The 21,126-nt window shown below is 35.6% G+C and overlaps 1 protein-coding gene across 2 annotated transcripts; it reads right to left on the bottom strand.

Annotated features, from left to right (window-relative positions):
• Positions 1-94: 94 nt before the first annotated feature.
• Positions 95-19,334, bottom strand: LOC117918361 (guanylate-binding protein 5). Of its 2 annotated transcripts, XM_034834948.1 has the most exons (17): positions 18,935-19,334; positions 16,710-16,812; positions 12,890-12,959; positions 12,708-12,746; positions 12,481-12,598; positions 12,331-12,388; positions 4,886-4,950; positions 4,740-4,746; positions 4,548-4,608; positions 4,200-4,259; positions 4,020-4,105; positions 3,626-3,793; positions 2,705-2,962; positions 1,741-1,953; positions 1,019-1,290; positions 536-711; positions 95-457 (listed from the first exon to the last, which is right to left on the bottom strand). In XM_034834948.1, exons 1-16 carry the CDS (start codon positions 19,021-19,023, stop codon positions 570-572), a joined length of 1,809 nt encoding a protein of 602 aa, XP_034690839.1. In that variant the 5' UTR covers positions 19,024-19,334; the 3' UTR covers positions 95-457; positions 536-569. The 2 variants fall into 2 exon arrangements, with proteins under 2 accessions (XP_034690839.1, XP_034690838.1); XM_034834947.1 differs by having other exon boundaries at positions 95-711.
• Between the last annotated feature and the right edge of the window lie 1,792 nt (positions 19,335-21,126).

Below are 21,126 nucleotides of genomic sequence, written 5' to 3'. Positions count from 1 at the left end.
AGAAAAAACCAAATATTTTAGTTTTTTCTATTCAGCCAAAAAACAAACACTACCTAAATATAAAAAGAACAATGTGATCGAAGTACCAAAATTGTGAATCATAACTGTAGAAATTTCATATTAATCAGCCACAACAAGAGAAAATTCACCAACTCCTTATCACAAACACTCCAAAAAAAGAAACACTAATTAGCAAACAATTTAAAAGAATGAAGACCCAAGTTCAAGATCCCAAGCTGATAAGGCTTTCAAGGAAGAGACTGCTTTGCTACTATGAACCAAATGCTGATCGACTCTGATTTTAAGTGAAGTGCACTTTGAAATAATAGACAATCAAAGGGGATCAGTAGATGACAATTATACAACAATTTCCAGTTTCTAAAGTTACAGACACTACCAGTAATGCCATCAGCTCATCCTTTCTTCTTCATCTCTTTACTTTTCTGATCATAAGGGTCTATTAAGGACCAAAATTCATCAGCGGGCTTCACATATAAAAAGGAAAAGCTCGCTCCAGGAGAGAATAAAGGCATACCGGTTTGCTTAGAGCATGCATTTCCACAGTTCATTTAGTCTGATCTCCGCCGATTTGAGCCACCTTTATGGTTGTTGTATAGAGGTAGTAGTCCTCGCGACCCATGTTTTCTCCTCCCATAACACCGCCAGTAAAGTACTAATATTGCCGCTAACACACAAATGGGAATGGCCCATCTGTCACAAACAAGAACAAAAAAACTCAAAACAAGAAATAGATGAAGTATGTCTTGCAGGTTTTTGTAGGAAGGAACTCATGTTTAACATAACTTCTGAGACCATTAAAAGGGTTTCTTTTTACAAACCCTAGAAACCATTAAAAGGTTTTTCAAAGGGCACACCAGCAGATTCATGAGCCCTCTGTCAACTGTCTAAATAGGCAATATGGCATAATATAGGAAGCCCTTAAAACGCCATCCTTCAGGAATAAGAAATGTCAAATATCAAATTGAGTTGAGTAGCAAAGGAAGTAATTGTTAGTTACCTGTCCAGATCAAGGATAGGGCTGTAAACAAGGGTTTCCCAAGTCGCTACAATAAAATGCCAAACTGGGTTGTAGTAAAGAGACTCTGCTGACCAAAACATCCTTGTGTATGTCTCCAAGAAGATAAAAAGAATCCATGCCCCAATTTCAAGCAAAATAAATTTTATGACAAACCGGCCCACCACCACCATGAAGAGGGAGAAGGCCACCAGCCAATTGAAGAGCCTGTGGTTATACTCCTTAATAAATAGAGATCGTGACTTCTGCATCATCTGCAGATTTATACAGGCACAAACATAGTTATAATCAAGGGAACGTAACAAGGAGACGCGATATGTAAGATGAATGAAAAATTAATGGCACTTTTGGACACTACAAGAATATGAACTAGTTCAATTGGTTTAATAGAGCAATTTTTTTTATACCACTCAATGAGTCAGCACTTTTTAATCTCTTATTAAAATTTCGAGAATTGAACTTTTTGTCTTCTAGTGTCATTTAGGGGACATTTCCATTTTCTTGTGATGTCTCCCTTAGATTTTGTGTTTGGTATTCCTTTCCTTGAGATACTGATGAAACAAAATGAGTTGATTTTCTTTCCATGTAGTTTCCAAATGCTAAACAATTCAAGAAACTCGAATCAAACTACAATTCCCAACCATCAACCAGAAATAAGAAAATAAAAGTAAAATTGTCTATAGAACAGAGAAATTTGGCCAAACCTTTGTCATTCGCTGCTCATAGTTGGTCTTTGAAGGTCCAACACACTCCTTTCCGAAACTTTGGTTGCAGTGAAGGAACCCAGCATTAAATTTTGCCATGGAAGGAAGTCTAAGGACTTGAAGCTGGTCCATTTTGTCCTCGCATCTAGTATACAATGCCTCACACAGCTTCGACGATTGGTATTCATTTGCTAGAATGAAGTTTTTATATATCTACACAGAATTTCGAGCATGAAGGGAATGTAGATGATTTTATCACATCATTTATTTCCAATATGGAAGGAAAATATGCATGGACAGAAAATATGAAATAGGGCCTAGCATTTGAGCCATAAGCCCTAGACAGGGCTCTTAAGCACCATTAAGGGCCTCTGCTCAATGTGCAATGCTCCCAGGCCTGCCACAGGCGGGGCCATCCTCAGGGTGGTTCACTATGAAAGGCAAAAGGCACAATGGTTGATCAGGATAAAGATATCATCTTCAAGAAAGTTCCCAACTGTTTTGAGTAATAAGGGGGTCAGCAGACAATCATTTGATCATTCTAACATTTTATATCATACTGCAAGAGCAGAATTGACCATTTATCAAGCCATGGTGAACTTGCTTTGATCACAAGTCAGAACAATTTAAACTCTTGGGCGGGACCCATTAACTGCTAATCTTTCATCTTCTATTTCAGACACGTATACAAAGAACAAAGTGCTCATACAGGTCTTTTAATAATCAGATTCCAGATTTCCCAGTAAAAGTTGGAAGTAATTAAGGAAACTTACTGATTAGGTAACTATTGTTATAGCAACTAAATGCTGCAAGAAATTGACATTACAAACTTGTTCAATTAAGCTTCTGTGTCATTGACTTCATGAGTTTTTATCAAGTATGCAATAGTTTAAGTTAAATAATTTAATTGGAAAGAGAAGTCATAAATTCATCTTATCAAGTATTCATCCAAAAGAAAACACACCTTCTGTATTTCTTCGTCAAGTGTTGTGACTGATTTCTTAGCATGGTAACGACCAAAATGTTGCTCATCAAAAACTTCCATTGCTTCACCTCGAGATCCTTCGTGGGCCTCTAGAAGATATTTCTCTGACAGAGGTAATGCCACTTTACCCATCCTTTCACTATATAGCTTCAAACACCGTTCAAGAATACCCTTATTAAAAACCTCCACAAGAGAGCCTGTTGAAGGAATCTCCCCTTTATTCAAGGCTTCAAGTATCTGAAATATCAAATTTATAATTGAAGAGAATCGTTAGAAAGTTTATCATAAACTGAATTTGAAAGTTTATTTTCAATATTTCTTATCCTTTTCCTTTCCCCTTCTTTCTGTGCAGGAAGATTCAACCATTTAGAGATCTCTTTCCATTTTCTGACCACTTATTTAGTCATTAAATACCTAACTGTGACAAATTATTTGTTCAAATATGACCTCAAAAAATTTAACATGTATTATAATAAGAACAAAAAAGGAATGACACGGTAATAACCTCACAGCAAATTACTGCCACAGGACTGATTCCCATTACATGGTCCAGGCTTGTATCATTTATTTGAAAATTTGGCCTCTTAAGTAATTCATTTGTATTGATTTTTAGAGAAGGGAAATCAGTTTCCATCATCACAATCTAAAACACTGTTCATTACTTGGAAGAACCAAAGAGCTTTTTTTCTTCTTTTTTCTCCAAGCCATTGCTAATCAATGAAAAGGGAGGTGCATTTATCCAAGTTCGGGACAAACCCTATTCCAACTCAGATATAACTAGTTGGCGTACATACCAACCCCATCTAGGGTGACACTGACATGATGAACCATCTAAAAAAAAATTTCACTCTTAATTGTAATGTATTTGAATCAGAATACACAAGGATTAAAGAAAGGCACCTGCTCCATAAAAGAGACAAACTCCTTTCCATTTAGAGGTTTACCCTGCACAATCTTTGGACGTATAATGCTAGCAACAACTTCTTTCAATTGGTCCCTCTTCTGAACATATGCGGGGTCAAGTTCACCATCCTTCATATCACAAAGCCTTGTCCGCTGTAGATGAGGCTGTTTGAAGGTTGAAATTAACCAGGCTATTAGAGCATTAGAAGGATGACAACCCGACTCTCAAATCACACCCAAACGCTTATTCAAGAATTGTTAATCACACATATCCTATTTGCCTATCAAAGAAAAAAAAAGGACAAAAAAAACGTACATGCAAGAAGAACAAAAAATCAATTAAGCTACAGAGACATCAAGGGGAGAAGAAATGATTAAGGAAAATCTATACTTGTGGTAAGCTAAAGGCTGTACTATTATCACCCATAATAGCCAAAGAGTCCCGAATCTGGTTAACCTGCTCAATGTTTTTGTCCCCTGAAGTCACAATTAGCATTCACTATCAAAACTTTGTTCTGGAAATGCAGTAAAGATACTACAAGAACATGGTTGCAAGTAGGAGAAAACTAACCATCATAATTAGGAACATGTCGCAGAGCTTCATTCACCATTTCTTGCACAGATTTCCCTTCTGTGAAACACCAACAACAATGTTAACTATGTCTGCAAAAACAGGGTTCTTTGGATGTTTGGGAAAGGTACTGATGGGTCAAACAAAAAACCATGGGGCATAGAACTGAAGCATTATTTTGGCAGGCAAGATATAAGAGTGCAGAGCAACAACTCCCTCGAGGATACTGCTCTCCTAATCGCATCACATATACTGGTGTTACATTTATAAATCATTGTTTGGACTTCCAGGCAGCCACCTAAATTCATCTTAAATGAACCATATCTCAAAAGGTATTTCTGAACTTACGTAGAAAATCACGTTGGATAAGCCACAGAAGCTTAGCAGGTTCAAAGGCAACATCTTGTCCCTGCAATATCCATTCAAAAACAAGTAAAAGATCAGCTTTATTAAAAGCATTCACTTTTAGAAAGATTTATTACAACAAACCAGAGAATATACATAAGCAAAAAAAGAAAATAAAACTGGCTTGAAGATTACCTTCACTCTATTTGCCACATAACATTTGAAGACACAATGTGAAACAAGTTAGTGATGGCAATAAAAAAATGGTGCATAAAGAAGCAATATTTGAAAATAACTTGACTAGTCTACAAAATACAGTAACATAATTGAAATTTAGCAACCTTCCATAGAATTCTTCAGCAAGCTCAACAGCAAATGATAATCGAGAAATGTCGGCTTCACGAATCTGAACACCCAACCAGACAAGCATATTAATATTAATATCCAAGAACACACACACACACAAAATAAAATAAAATAAAAAGAACCCACCAAATGTGAGTCTGAGAGTGTAACCGTGGGCTTCTTGACGGTCCATAACTAAGGCAAGAGTGTATGCTGAGCTCATGATTAATTAAGAAAGGAGCATGTGACTGGTTCTATAGTCTAGGTCAAGGGCCAAATTGATATGAAGAAATTATTATTTGTGGGCCCTGCTTTGACCCACAATCATATTTCTGCCTATGCTGGTAACTACAATTTTTAGAACTTCAGAAAAATATTTTATTCTTACCCTGGAGATGTTTTGTAATTTTAGGGAATACTTATAGCCCTTTAGAGTTTCTTTGCACTACAAAAAAGAATCTAGCCTTTTTTTTTCATTTTTATGATAGACAAAAAGATAGATAATCTCCTGAGGATGTTTGTGAGTTTTAGGATTCTCCTCTGCTATGTTTTTGTGTCGAGTTAAGGTTTGTTGTTTTGCTTGCCTTTTAGCACTATTTGTATACTCCGTGAGTACCTCATGCCCCTTTTCCAAGCACATTTAATATATCTGCTCTTTACCTATCCAAAAAAAAAATGTTTTAGGGGATATCTTGGGTACTTCAGAGGTTTTTTTATTTTTTTCGACAATCAAGGAACTTTTCACGGCCGGGCCTTTCGAATTCTCCATGGGGACCTAAACCTTAGGATGTTTATCACACCTACTACAACTAGCACTGGGTAATTCAGGACATTCAACCAACAACAGCAAATGAACCCAGGAAACATCTTGGCATTTGCCCTAACCAATTGGGCACCCTAACAAGTAGAGTACTAAAGGTTTCTTGGTACTACAAGTCTACAAATAAGAATTTTTCTTTTTTTTGATAAGGAAGTAATGATAATATTTTTTTTTGATAGGCAAAGGCAACAATATATTAGAAAAGGGCACCAAGAGGAAAACCCAATAGCATACAGGAAGTATACAAAAGGCCCCTTAAGGCACACACAAAAGAAGAGAAAATACAAACCCGACCCTCATCTAGCGCCTAGCCAATCAATAAAACTAGGTAAAGTAAAAGAACCTTCATTTACAATTGATTTTGTCCATACCCAAAGATTACAAACAAAAGAATTTTTCACCCTATGAACCGAAAAGTCCTCGTTATCGAAAGCAATCCTGTTTCTTTCCATCCAAATCATCCAAAAAAGGCACAACGGGGCTGCCTTCCATACCTTTCTATGCTTCTTACCCCACATAAAGCCCCTCCATTCAATAAGGGTCTCTCTAGCCGAAGAAGGGAGGACCCAACATACTCCAAAAAGGGCAAACAATAAATCCCATAAAGCTCTTGCCTTGGAGCAATGAATAAGGATGTGATCAATTGACTCCTCTTCCTCACAGCACAAAAAACATCTGTTAGCAACAGCCCACCCCCTCTTTTTAAGCTGATCCATAGTGAGCACCTTACCCCAAGAGGCCTCCCAAGCAAAGAAGCTCACTTTGGAAGGCACACTAGGGTTCCAAATCACACCGTGAGGGAAAAGACCAGCTCTTCTTGAAGAAAGATCATTATAGAGCGATTTAACTGAAAAAATCCCATTCGAATTCACCTTCCACATCAGTCTATCTTCCATAAGAGGATTAAGCCTTGCACCTCGGATTGCCAAAAGAAGCCTCTCCACTTCCTCCACCTCCCAATCATTGAAGGACCTAGAAAATCTAGGACTCCAAGCCCCTTCCCCTCCCGAAATGTCCCAAAACTCCTCAACCCAAGCCTCTTTAGAGGAGGCAAAAGCAAACAAGGAGGGAAAAGAATTGCATAAGGCGAGATTCCCCCACCATATATCTTTCCAAAATTTTACCCTTCTACCATTCCCCACTACAAAAGCCACTTTATTTTGCATAAGGGCGCCTTCCTTCCTTATTTCCTTCCAAAATCCAACTCCATAGCTCTCCCTAACTTCTCTAGAACTCCAACCCCCTTCTTCCTCCCCAAACTTCCTCCTAATGACGAGCCTCCAAAAGTTCTCCCTTTCAATCGCATAACGCCAATTCCACTTGCAAAGAAGGGCCCTATTAAGGGTGGAGAGGCGTCTAACACCCAATCCCCCCTTCCTTTTATCCATGCAAACAGTTTCCCAATTAACTAAGTGAGGCTTCCTCTCCAAAGCACCCCCTCCCCACAAGAAATCCCTTTGAATTTTCTCCAACCTTAGACTAACCACTCTAGGCATTCGGATTAAAGACATCAAGTATATGGGCATACTTGACAATGTACTCCGTATTAGAGTAATCCTCCCTCCTTTGGAGATAAATTGTCTCTTCCACAAGGCCAGCCGTTTCCTAAATCTCTCTTCCACCCCATCCCAAACAGCCACAGACTTGTGATTCGCCCCCAACGGAATCCCCAAATAGGTAGAAGGCAGCCTGCCCACTTTACAGCCAGCCTCAAGAGCCAAATTCTCCAAATTTTCCACTCTACCAACCGGCAAAATTTCGCTTTTGTCCAAGTTGATTCTCAAGCCTGATATGGCTTCAAACCACATCAACAACCAGCTTAGGTGGACCATCTGATCTTCAGAAGCTTCACAAAACACTAACGTGTCGTCGGCAAACAGCAAATGAGAGACCAAAGCCCCATTCCCGCCTCTTCCATTAACCCTACAGCCTGATAGGAACCCTCCCCCCACTGCTCTATGGATCAGCCTACTCAGGGCCTCCATTCCTATCACGAAAAGGTAAGGGATAGGGGGTCCCCCTGACGCAGCCCCCTTGAACTTTTGAAGTAGCCTTCCGGGGTGCCATTGATCAATACTGAAAACGTAGCTGTAGAGATGCACCAGGAGATCCACCCATTCCACTTCTCCCCAAATCCCATGCTTTTCAATACAAACAGCAAAAAGTTCCAGTTTATGTGATCGTATGCCTTCTCTAAGTCCAACTTACATAACACCCCACTCTCATCTCGTTTCAACAAAGAATCTATTGCCTCATTGGCAATAAGGGCAGCATCGAGAATCTGTCTCCCTTCAACAAAAGCGTTTTGAGCTGAAGACACCACTTTGCCCACTACCTTCTTAAGCCTATTGGCTAACACTTTTGCCAACAATTTATACAACCCGCCCACCAAACTGATTGGTCTGAAGTCTCTAAAGTCCTCGGCGCCGGCTTTTTTTGGGATTAGGACCAGAAAAGTCGAATTTAGGCTCCTAACGAATCTGCCGCGCTCATGAAATTCTAGCAAAAAACCCATGATCTCTTCTTTGACAACATCCCAGCAAAACTGCCAAAACCTAAGGGGGAATCCGTCTAGACCCGGAGCCTTATCCCCGTTCAGGTCTGAAAGAGCCTTGAAGACCTCAAGGAAGTAATGATAATATATATATATATATATATAAGGACCTATATAGCAAGGTATGAGGTTGTATGCAAAGGGAAAACAAAAGTATAGCCTAACAAAGGGAAAAATTCAAAAAAGGAAATCCTTCCCTCATCTAGATCCCACTCAATCTACAAAATCGATTAAATGCATAGTTCTTTTTGCTATGTACATCCTGACCTAAAATGATAAACTTTTGACAAAGGTGTTCTTGAGTGTCTAAGCCAATTGCTCTACATTTTCAAAGGCTTTTCTGTTTTTTTTCTTTCCATAAAGTCTAAAAAATATACAATTGGGTGGCTCTAAAGACCTTTTGCTTTCTTCCCACAATCAAACTGTGCCAATTTAAAAGGGCCTTCCTAACCAAAAAAAGAAGAACCCAAATTACTCTAAATAGAGAAAATAGCAAGTGTCATAACTCCTTCACTTTAAAGCACTGAAGAAGGATGAGATCAATAGATTCCACCTCACTTTCACAAACGTAAAATCTAGTTACCAAAGACCATCTTTTTTTAAGTTGATCTAAAATCATAAATTTCTCTCAACAAGCCTCCCAAGCACAAAACTCACTTTAGATGGAACCCATGAATTCTAAATAACGCATTATGGGAAAGGGATTGAGCACCCTAGCTCTAACATAGAATAAAGAGATTTCAAGGAAAATACATGATTCCTTGAACCCATCCACACCACCATGTCCTTTTCTCCCCTCTTCACAACTTTCCCTTGCAACCCAAAGATAATTTCCAACTCCCACTTGTTTTGATATTTAACAAAACACATATTCCAATGTCCCTTATCCACTTGCACTTTCCATACACCTACTACCCAAGCCTCCTTATCTAAAGCAACAGCTTATAGAGAGGGAAAAGATGAGCATAGGGTTTTTTTTTTTTTTTTCTATAAGACAAGCATAAGGGTTCCTTCCGACACAATTTATCCTTCTGAAACTTCAACCTCTCCCATTCTCCAACTAAAAAAAATGTATTACCAAAGAAAAGCTCCCAACCTTTCCTAATAGCTTTCCAGAGCCCAACCCCATACCCACCTCTCTCTATGCAAGACCTCCAACCCCCTTTCTCTTCTCCATATTTCTCCTCAACATCTTGCTTCCAAAGCATCTCTCCTTCTAAGGCATAACTCCAACTCCACTTATCCTAAGAGCCTTATTAAGAGTAGAAAGACACCAAATGTTTTGCCCTCCTTTCCCTTTTCTCCAAAGCACCCTCTCTCCAGAGAAATCTCTTTGAATTTTCTCAAGCCTGACTATTCTAGGAAGGATGAACAAAGACATAAAGTAGATAAGCAAACTAGATAAGGTATTGTGAATCAAAGTAAGTCTCCCCCCTTTTGAAATATTCTACCATTTCCATATTGAAAGCTTATGACAAATAAGGATCAAACCCTCTTTTTTTAATGATAGACAAAAAACAAGTATTGATAAATGCCTAACAAAACATAGGCTCACCTTATGTACACAAGAAGTATACAAAAGGCACCACCTAAAATATCTCAGCCAAGAAAAATATACAAATTACACTCATTGAAGCTTAGGGCCCACTATTCCCAGTTTAAACAATCAACAATGAAGTTCAGTTAAAAAAAAAAAACAAGACACTATTCTCAATGGAATTCTAAACTACTCCATAAAGGGTTTTAATGAAGGCCTCCTTCAAATGTTGATTAGAAGCTCTCTAACAATCTTAAAAGTACAAGGTAAGAGCTTTCATAACATCTGAGCTTTGCTACAACGAATCATAATATGTTTTCTCATTTCCTCACTTGCTTTACAAAGATAGCATCTAGTTACGAATGTTTACCCAATCCTCATGAGTTGATCTATTGTTAAGACGTTCTCCCATGTCACCTATCAAGCTCAAGACAATAAAGCACTCGAATAGCCTCTTCCAAAGAGCATTACTTGACCCACCTATCCAACCAAAACTTGGTTCTCCTCCTATTTCTAACCAAGATAGATGCTCTAAGGTTGAATTCATCCACTCCAAACTCCTCCCTCACCTTTTTTATACATCACCTACTCTCCGAATATCTAGACTTTGCTCAAATAATCTTTCTCCATAAATTTTCATGCTTAAGAGCATATCTTCACAACCACTTGTTGAGCAAAGCTCTCTTTAGAATGTCCAATTTTCTAATTCTTGACCCTCCCTCCTTTTTTCCAAGCACACGATAGACCAATTCATAAAATGCAGCCTTCGCCCCTCTACATGATCCTCAAGAAATCCCTCTAGATCTTTTCTAATCTAAGTTTCACCTTCCTGGGGATGACAGATAAGGACATGAAATAAATTGGAAGACATTGAAGAGTCCTTTTAATGTAGTCATTCTCCCTTCTTTAGACATATTTTTTTTTCCAAAAGGCCAATCTTCTTTTAAAGCATTCATCAACTAAGTTCCATGCTCTATGTGACTTGTAAAAAGCTCCCAAATGAAGGCCTACATAATTAGCAAGAAAGCTTCCAACTCTCAACCGAATAAGAAAGCCAATCTCTCCATCCCACAACACCTTGCCCACTAAGATCATTTCACTCTTCTAGAAATTGGCTTTCAAACTAGAGATAAACTCAAAGCAAATCAACACTCACCTCAACTATCTCAATTGCTCATCACTAGCCTCAGAAATCAACAAATTACCATCCAATGCCTGTTGTATACAGCTCGTGTACTTTGGTGCACCTTTTTTAGTGCTTTTTATAAATTTCTTTTCATTTGCCTATAAAAAAAAAAGAATAGTTTGAAGTTGTTTTCCTTCTATTTCTAGAGGCGTACTCGAGGCATTATGAAAATGTGTAGGAGCCATTCATTTGAGCATCTTTCCCCTATTTCTGATCTCATCTTCTTCAATTTTCATTTCTTCTTCTTGTTATACATTCTCCTTTTCATTTCGAACTTCAAAATTCTTTTTTATTTACCTACCATTCCATCCCCATCATCAAAAAATCACAAGAGGTATCAACCAGGCTAGGACATTGAGCATTAAACACATGTATGTCTGTGTCCCATTGATCATACAATAGTCTCCACTTTACCAAGTTTTGTCTGCAACAGTTGAGTTAGGATTCCTATTTTAGTCAGTAACTTGTCCCCCCTACTATTCTCAAAGCATTGTTGAGATATTGGTTTCAGACTAAAACCATTTCTCCATCTTTCATGAGTAACATAGAGCAAAAACATTTTTCCCTAAGGTTGTAACTTTTTTTATAGGAGCATTAAGGTTGTGCATTGGAAAGGAAAATGTTCACTACTATTCCTAATAGAAGTACTTCCATTGCTTCAAAAATTATGTAAAAAGGAGGACTTAGAGTGGGACTAAATTGATGATGGGTTAGTTAAAGCCCTCTCTCTTCAAAGAAAAAGAGGGAGTTGAAACCAAAACTGTAATCCAATGAAGGCCTGAAGTAGCTTAAAGATGGTGGATGATGAGAATGGACTTTTTATTAGTACCAGTACTAAGGAGAATGAACGAAATTTTAATCAACAGGAGATAAAGAAAACAAAGAACCAACTGCCCAGTAGAGATGAACAAAAGAAGGAAGAAACCTCCTGAAAATGGGAACTGAAAATATATAATGCCACTCAAAGACTTTGGAGAGCTTTTTAGCTAGGCGCTGTTGATATAGTTTTTGCTTGCAAAGAATGAAAATATGTAATCCACTTGCATGGAGGTTTGAATTTGATTATGACACATTTGATAATGTATGATGAATGAGATATTATTTTAGGTTTCAGGGCCCGAGTGCAACCTGAAATGCAAGCATGTTTTATCCTATAGTTTGCCCTAAAGCCATAATTTGATACTTTACACTGCTATCTTAATTTCTGCATTAAAATTCTAAAATTCCTGGTTCTTAGGAATCTATGATAATGATGTTCCGCAGTAAGAGCAATCGAATGTGAGAAAGCGTGTGCATACCCATATGAGAGAGAGAGAGAGAGAAGTTACAGGAAGAATAACAAACCGTCTCAGGCAGGTTATAAATAAGCACAGAACTCAAAATGGTCGCTAGAGCAAAAATACTGCAAAAAGTGAAATTGGAAAGGCAGGTTATACAAAAAGATTTACAACCACCGCATGCATATTGAAGATGAATTCATGACTGGAAGATTACCGGTCATCATATACATTTGACTTGCCAATACTTTCAAATCCCTCTGTATCTAAGTAAAGCACAGAACTCTTTACTCCATCAATATCCATTTCTATAGGGGTTCCCCACACCCATATCCCTGTAAGAAAAAAAGAACACATTATAAACATTATCAAAATAAACAGCTACATCAAAAAAAAAAAAATCAACAGTTGCACACATCGACAATATCTTAACCCTGCATCTACCTTTTGTTTTGGTGTCACGCATGTGCCCCACACCAAATCCTGCAAAAGAATATTAAAGTTCAGTTAGAAAATCACTGAGGCCAGGCAAGTTATATAGAAACATTCACAATCACCCATTCCATGTAAGAAGAAGAAGAGAAAACCGAACGGGAAAAGAGTCTTGATAGTAGTAAATGCTGCACCTTCATAACAAGAAAGGGAGAGAAGTTGATTGAGCAAAAAAGATTTTCCAGAGCGGTATGGACCAATTACCTGAAGACAACAATCAACATTGAATCAAAGACAGAAAAAAAGAAAAACAAATATCTAAAGACAAATTATTCACAAAGTATCCCCAAGTAGCAACCAAAACTAAGGTTTTTATGTGCATAGCATTAAACAAAGATGAACAAATGGTAGTCATGCACACTAGACAAATTGATATTTCATATCCTACAGCATAAACAAGGTTGGAAAAAATGACAATGCTTGGGAGCAAGTTTATTTTATTATAATTGGTAATTAGACTATATCAAATTTCCAGTATGTCTAACTTTCTGTTGATTCAAATTTTTAAGAATCCAAAACATTTCACTAAGCAGGAATTTCAAGCACGTACTTTAAGGAACGATTATGAAATTTCCATAATGTACACTTGAGCGGACATTCACGATAAAGATGGAGATTGTTTAGAGTGGTTGAAGTATTTAGGCCTTTTGTCTTTGTTTCTCTATCTTGCCTTTTGGTGTGCTCTACATGCTCCCTGTGTGGTATGCAGTATCCTCTTTTTTGCTAGGTGCCTCCCATTTTATTTCTTTTGCCTATCAAAATAATAAATAAATAAAGATGGAGCTAAACACTATCTAGAAATCCTGTCATCCCTTGTCCATTGTAATCCATCTATACTATTTTCTGCCACAATTTCTTAATTTATTATTATTATTATTTTTTTTAATAGGCAAACTTCAGTCACAATTTCTTATTTAATGATTCAACATACCTAAACCTTCAATTTTTTATTAGACATAAAAGCAGACACTTCAGTCACTGGCTCTCAAGCAGTTTAGGATTTTTCTTAACACACAAACGAGTGGAGGTAGAATTAGACACCACAAAGTAATCATTTAACATAATCTCCATCTTCCTTCTTGATGTCTATGTATAATAAAGCAACTGGAAAATAGTTTTCAACAATTTTGCACCCTTTATGGACTAATATCAAGAAGAACTTGACCTTTGATGCATAATGGATAAGCTTATTAGATTTATGCTTCCTCATAATTCCTTTGTTTTTACATTCATTTCTTTTCCTCATTTCTTTATATTCCTCATGTTCTTCCTCTACTCTTTTTTCATGATGCATGTTGAAGTTTCATGCATATTTGGACAATGAAATAATCAACTGTCATGCTAAGCAACTAAAGATGTTTTTTAAAAGACTTGCGCATTGCCATTAGGCTTTACCCGAACTCTTCATGCCTAATGCTAAAAAGTTCCTAAAGGTCTGACCAGTTGAACGGTTTTTCGACTTACATTATTACACAAAGTGTTGAATCAACAAGCTGCACCAAAAAAAAAAAAATGTTTAATTCTAATCCCAAGTCTTCTACTAAAACTTTCTGAAATGCTATTTTCTTCTTAAGCATGTATTCTTGTTTCTCTTCCTTTTTCATATTTTCTGGTTTTTTAATGAAGTGAGAAATCTACGATACTTTAAGGCTTGCACTTTTACTGCAACAGGACAAAAGGTTGGACCTCCATAAATCCCTTCTAAAAACCGAGCTTAAGACAAGCCAATTGAAATGTGTCATAGAAGTAATTGTCGTGGTAGTGGAAATTATAATGCCTATTTGTTGTGCAGCAGAAGCTTAGACACCAGGTCTTGCGTAATAACTATAAGGATAAAACAATTCACACAAAGAAACACAAGTTTTACTGAGGTTTAACCAACGATGATTACATCCACAGAAAAGACAAATCTACCCACCATAATATTTCAAAGGAAAGAAAATAATAAAAATGCATAATGCAACTCCAAAACAATCTCATGTTTCATTACTCTTAGTAACTAAATCTTGAACTTCAAGCCCTAAAACAATCCCATGTTTCCTGCTCAACCAACTCATACTTTGTATAGTATCTACAAGTCAATATCCATCTCATAACTTTTCTTCTCACAACCTCATAATATTTACAAAGATATTCTTAATATTTCTTATTCAACAAGGAAATTTATTTCCATGAGGAAACATCAATAAAGGAAAAATAACCTATACGGCATTCCATATCAGAAGGAATTCTCACTAATGTAACTATTGAACTAAATTTGGAACTTGAAACACTAACCAACAATAATTTTAATCTTGACTAGGTAATTCGGTTGACTATGATACCCAGACTCACTAACTTCGCATAGCACACCTATGTCAACACGATATGCCATTGATGTGAGTATAAGCTCCTTGTCGAAAACTCCTGTTTTGCTTCAAATATTATTATTTGATTTTATTTAATTTCCTTTTGGGTAATTACACAGATCTCCCTCAATTTAGGCCCAATAAGAATTTTTTTTATAAAACTTAAGGTAGATGACAAATCAATAGAAAAGGGCCCTTTTGGCAATGTATTTAAAACAATTCCTACAGTTTTTTTAGAGCAGTTCTTAAAACCAATTTTCAAATGTTTTCATGAACAAAATTTTATTTGGTAATTTAAATATGAAAAAATGGTTTTCTGGATTTACCATCCGCTAAAAGTACTATGTAATTATGTGTAATAAAAAAAATCAAAATTCTCTCCATATTTTAAATTGTTTCTCAGAATATTATATAAAAATACCAGAAGACACCTTAAATTGTTCAAAAAACAACCTGCTTTTCAAACAAATTATCAAAAAACTGTTTTCAATCAAAAATTTTCTAAATGTATTTTTTTTTTTTTTTTTTGTTAAAAAATTGTAAAGAACATAAAACTATTTTCAAGAATAGTTCCCAAATAGGTCCTTAGAGTTTTGAAGAAAGATGGCACATTAGAAGATTTGAGGTTTTGAAGATGAAAATGAGGAAGATAACAGTGAAATTAGTGCATAATTAAGTTTGAAATGGGATTATTAAATTAGATTAGGATATTTGAAATTCATTTAAAATTAATTAAAATTTAATTTTGCTAAATCAATATTAATTTCTTGTTTATTTGAAACTAATTTAAATGAAGGGTTACTTGGGCATTTTGTTAAAACTTTTAGATTGCACCAATTGCTAACACCACAATGGCGCATTAGGGTGGATGAAGGTCATGTTCTTTTTGTTTTTTTTTTTATAAGTACGGTGGATGAAGGTCATGTTGTTTGACTAAAATCATGCAGTCGTAACATTTCAAAGCAGAGGAGAGCCTAGAGTAACTAGGCATAATATCAAGGGAAGTCCGTCTAATTTACCCTTCTTTTTTTAGATTTCAACTTTGATAATAGATGGTTGCATTTAAGAAAGAGAGTTTGCCGGAAAATAAATTGTTATTGAAAAGATTTTTCTTTCAATCGATTTCTAATTGATTCTTTTTCTTTTTCTTTTTTTGTAATTCCTTTTATTATGTGGTACCAAGTGCCCATAACCATTGTTGAGATCCTTTCTTGGTGAGTTCCCATATGCTAAAATTTGGGAGTATGAAGGATCAAATACCTACACACATACCCATGCCTAACACCAGCACACACTCAACATAGTTGGATTCTCAGAATCCACATTTCTATAGCAACAATTTGACTACTCTTAATAATAGATAGGAAAACAAGGTATGATCAAATCATTCTGTCAGCAGATGTACAAAGGACTTATATGAACTAGTTCCTTTTGCTTATTTGTCAAAAAGACTCAACCACAAGTCTAGATTATAGAGAGATCCAAGCAACTGAATGCAAAGTTGTTTTAAAAAACATTCAAACATATATTTTAATCATGGTTAAGCAGCAAACATTTTGCAACAAATAACTTCTCAAGAAACAAGTGTCTAAAAATTCGAGCTTACAGCAACAGCTGCAATCGGAGTTGTTATTCTCTCAATTGCCTCCAAGCCCTCCCTTGCAAGACGAAGTTTTGTGTGACCAGGATCAGGTTCCACAATAGGAAACCTATAAGTAGAAAAAACAACCACAAGCATAAAATAGCCACAATAAGCTTCTAAGAACATCTGATATTAGATGTGAAAACAAGAGTATAATGAGCAGAAAACAGAAAAAAAGGTAGATAATTGATACATGACATGCATCATAATGGGCATGATTCAAAAGTGCCCATAAGAAACATTAGTTCTAAGAAGTATAAGCAAAATTAAGATGAGAGAGAGCATGTTAAAGGAAAAAGGACAAGAAAAATAAAGGGAAATTGGCAAGATATAACCTAAAAAAGTTTTGTAGATCCCAAGAAGGATAAAAAGGTAAAGAATGCACTTCTAGTATCAGATTCAAAATGATGAAATGACTTATGAGGATGGACATACCCATGCCCAATGTATGAGACTAAATAAAGAAAATTGATTGCTTCCTATGATTCTGCTACAAGCTATAACTGTTAGACATACATACAAATGGAAGGACTCCTAAATGAGAATGTGAAGATCCCACCCACTACAAATGTCAATCATCAGCACTTCTGTTCAGGTATCTCAAAATCACATCCTTCAATTTTCAATTACAACATATACCAAATGCTTATGTGCCACCTCCTTCCCCAACCATAACCTCCCAACACCAACACCCCCTTCCCCACTTCTTCCCTCCACCCCCACCTGATAACTGTAAGAAGAGAGGTGAGAAACCGATGCTCTATTCCCAAAACCTGAACAAAGCTGCTCTTTATGTTTATTTATATGATTCAAGAATGCATGGGAAGAGTCTCGAAGATAGTTAAAATTGGTTCTAACAACCTAATTGAATCTAACCATTCTACAACTAATCTAACAGCCTAACTGAGCTAGTCATCATCTTACACCACCAAACTCAATTGCTGGATATTCTCTGTGTATGGTTTCCATCTCAACAAATATTACGAATATTCATTTATTAGAAGCATACATATGCAACAAAGAGACAACTAGTTACACGTTGTTTAGGAATGTAGTAGTGAAGTCTCCCCCAACAGATTGCACAATTTTACATAATCACCCATCAAACTGCAAAATTATTAGGAATATTTTAGGGAAAAAAGGTAGTGGCAAAATTGTTACAGTAAATAACCAGAAAAATATGGAGGCCAGTTCACTTTCTCCAGTAGTATAGATATGTGCCATAAAGTGTAGCACATTCCATGAATCAGAGCCTTATTTTAACAGTATCAACAAGACATTCTATGTTGAAAACCCATGATGGAACTCTTGAGAAGTTGCATGGAATTTAGTGTGGAACAGAGTCCCTATCTGCAGAAGAATATGAGCATGGTAGGGTGATTCAATAAGAGGGAGCACCTTCAACATTAAACATGAATTGGAAGTTTCATTCAAACATCAGCACACAAGCTGGAATGTGCTTGAGCACATCAAATGGCACTATTCCGCCTTAAAACAACATAAATATTACTAGCTATCCTTGGTCCTCTAATTTCTTGTCCTCACTAAGAAATACCATCTTTCAACTTTGAATTAGGACATTTGTTATTACTTTACTTTGACCATGTCTTCTTGCTTGTCCTAACCTAAGATCTCCCTCCACATATATTGAATTTGAAACTGTCTACATAATCCATGCCGAAAAAGCATTTACTAGCCGTCAGCCATAATAAACAATTAACCATCATTCTACTTAATGTTGAACAAAACTCAGAATTTTGCTACTAAAAACAATTGTCTGTATGCATCAAATGGGAAACGGCCATTGATACAGAGTAATTAACCATGTTTGGATTAGATTCTGAAATCATAATTTCATTTAAAAGGTCATTGATACAGAGTAATTAACCATGTTTGGATTAGATTATGGAATCATAATTTCATTTTCACAATGTAAATCTTTCCTCCAAAAGCAGAATAGTAAACTCTACACATTATACAAAGATGAAAATCTATAACAAGCACCCAAAACAGAAACAGAAACTAAATTGAAACACACAATGTATCACCAAATCAACAAAAACACGAAAACCCCACATAAAAGTTTCTACTTTACACGCCAATCAAACGTAAAATTCATTATAAAACCAGACAAACTCATCAACCAAGACTCAAATTCAAACAAATAGCAACAACCAAGAGCCACTCACGCTTGACGAAAATTCTCAATCGAAGAAGACCCAGATGCGAAAAGGCAAAGAAAGATCCAGAACGCCAAGACCCAACACGAAATCTCCATCACTGATCGAATGCAGAGAGCGCTATCTACCAAATGCGACGCAGTCAAAGGCGGGAGTATGAAACTGTACGGACCAAGAGACGATGTGGGGGCAGAGGAGAAGAGAAGGGAGAGGGGCCGGAGACATGGAAGAGAAGAATGGGATCTCAAGAAGCCATGGAGGCTGGTGTAAGTTAAGAATCATGGAACAACCACCTTTCCGGGGCGGTTTCGTTGGTGGAGAAGAAACCCGAGCTTTGCAATGAAAAGTACCAGATTCCTGCCCTAGAGCGAGAGAGAGCCAGCGTCTTAGAAAGAGAAACGGTCAGGAGACTGCCGTGAGCTCCGAGATTTGAAACAGGGGGCATTATTGTAATCATGAGGGGTATTTTTTGTAAATTCAGGTAAGGGCTTGGACGTTAATGTATGACGTGGCAGCTATTTATTGGTCTGACTGAGTTGGAAAATGGAAGGCCCCTGTCTGGCCTTGCCAGAATATGAGAATAGAATTCAAGCGATCATTATTTTCCAATTCATCCAATTTTAATTAGGAAAAATAAATAAATAAAAAACACTTCTCTTTTTCGGTTTTTTCCTCCCATTTATAGCAATATCAAGTAACTTAGTCACTTAATACTCAAAACTTAGTATCATCTTCATTTTTTCCGTTCTTATCATATTTTTTTATTAATATTTTTGCTTGATTACTCTTATTTTTATCCATTTTTTTAACATCTTGTGTAATTTTTTTTAATAAATGGAAAAAGTCACTTTATTTTCATAGGCGATGATTCTATTTTACCCGATGAATTTGAATCATTTATCTTATACCAATATTGTGTTTATTTTTAATTTTTTAAGTACTAAAACAATTATATGTTTTTTCCGATATTTATTTAATTTTTACCAAGTTAAATTCAAACAAAGGTTAATTTTCGAGTTTTCATTGTTTGATTTTTATGAATTTTATATCCTAAAAGTGTCTACAAATGGAAAGACAAACTATAGTTAAAATATTATTTTCTAATATTCAAACATTAAATAATAATCTTTTTTAAAATTAATGTAATTTTTTTGTATTATATTTTATAAAATATTAAAAAACTACAATTTAGAACGTGCTTTTTAACGAGCAGAAATAAATATAGGGTTTTAGAACCTTAATTAGATTTATTTTTTAGAAATTAAAGGCCATTTCTTAAGTTAAATGAGAGTTTTTAAACCCGTATAATTCATTTTATTAAAAAAGTAAAAAATTATAGACTTTCTTTTAAAAAAAAAAAGTTTGGACAAGGCCCAATGCTGATTCTTAATTCCAATCTGACCATAATGCAGGCCCATGGGCTCAAGCCCAAAGAGATGCCCATCAACTATACTGGATTTTGGGCTGACTGCAGCCTGATCCACTGCCACAATAAAGCTGTAGACTGACACCCTACCTAACTAGTAATGGTCTGTTTTCCTGACCTGTCCTCTTTTATTTTCTGCTTCAAGTTTGTACATAATGGCGAGACAATTTGGTTTTTTGTTTTGTACGACCTAAAAATTAAGTTTTGGTATATATAAATTGCATAATTGATGGAAGGATATGAAATATGAAAAGATCAATATAATTTTCAAAATTTGTTTGACAAATTTTTTTATCTTAATTTTTTTTAATAATTATTCTGAAAATTTATTATTTTTAAAAAAATATATCATTTAAAAAAAATTTAACATATTTTTAGTTATTTTTTATATACACAATTTTAAAAATATATATTTTTCAAGATATTTGATTTTTAAATAATAATAATATTATTAATATTTTATTTTTATTTTTATTTGGAATAGGATGTATTTTTTTCCAAATTACTAAATTATATTAAATTTTATTAAGGTTTATAAAATGAATAAAATTTAAATTAATGTTTTTTTTTTCATAATGAGCAAATATCATTTCTGGAAAGATAACAAATTCATATAATTCTTCTCAATTTTTACACTTTCTCTAGGTCTTGGGCTTAAAGGGTGAACTTATATGGACCAAAGCTTAATTTTTTTTGCCCAATTGAGTCCAAAACATAATTATCTCATTCAAATATAAAAGGTATATTTTATAATTTCAAAATTTTAAATTTTGCT

Source organism: Vitis riparia, chromosome 7 (assembly GCF_004353265.1).
Source record: "Vitis riparia cultivar Riparia Gloire de Montpellier isolate 1030 chromosome 7, EGFV_Vit.rip_1.0, whole genome shotgun sequence".
Taxonomy (NCBI): Eukaryota; Viridiplantae; Streptophyta; class Magnoliopsida; order Vitales; family Vitaceae; genus Vitis; species Vitis riparia.
The sequence above is the reverse complement of the archived record's forward strand: the minus strand, read 5'-3'. Positions and strand labels throughout refer to the sequence as shown.

Bases quoted from the DNA above. Each gene is read 5' to 3' on its own strand.
- LOC117918361 (XM_034834947.1), bottom strand. From the start codon at position 19,023: ATGGAGATTTCGTGTTGGGTCTTGGCGTTCTGGATCTTTCTTTGCCTT. The intron at 4,951-12,330 runs GTTTGTTATTCT...TTGGGTGTTCAG, and splicing joins TTTATAACCTGCCTGAGACG to ATTCGTGAAGCCGACATTTC. The intron at 4,260-4,547 runs GTAAGTTCAGAA...GGTGTTTCACAG, and splicing joins TATCCAACGTGATTTTCTAC to AAGGGAAATCTGTGCAAGAA.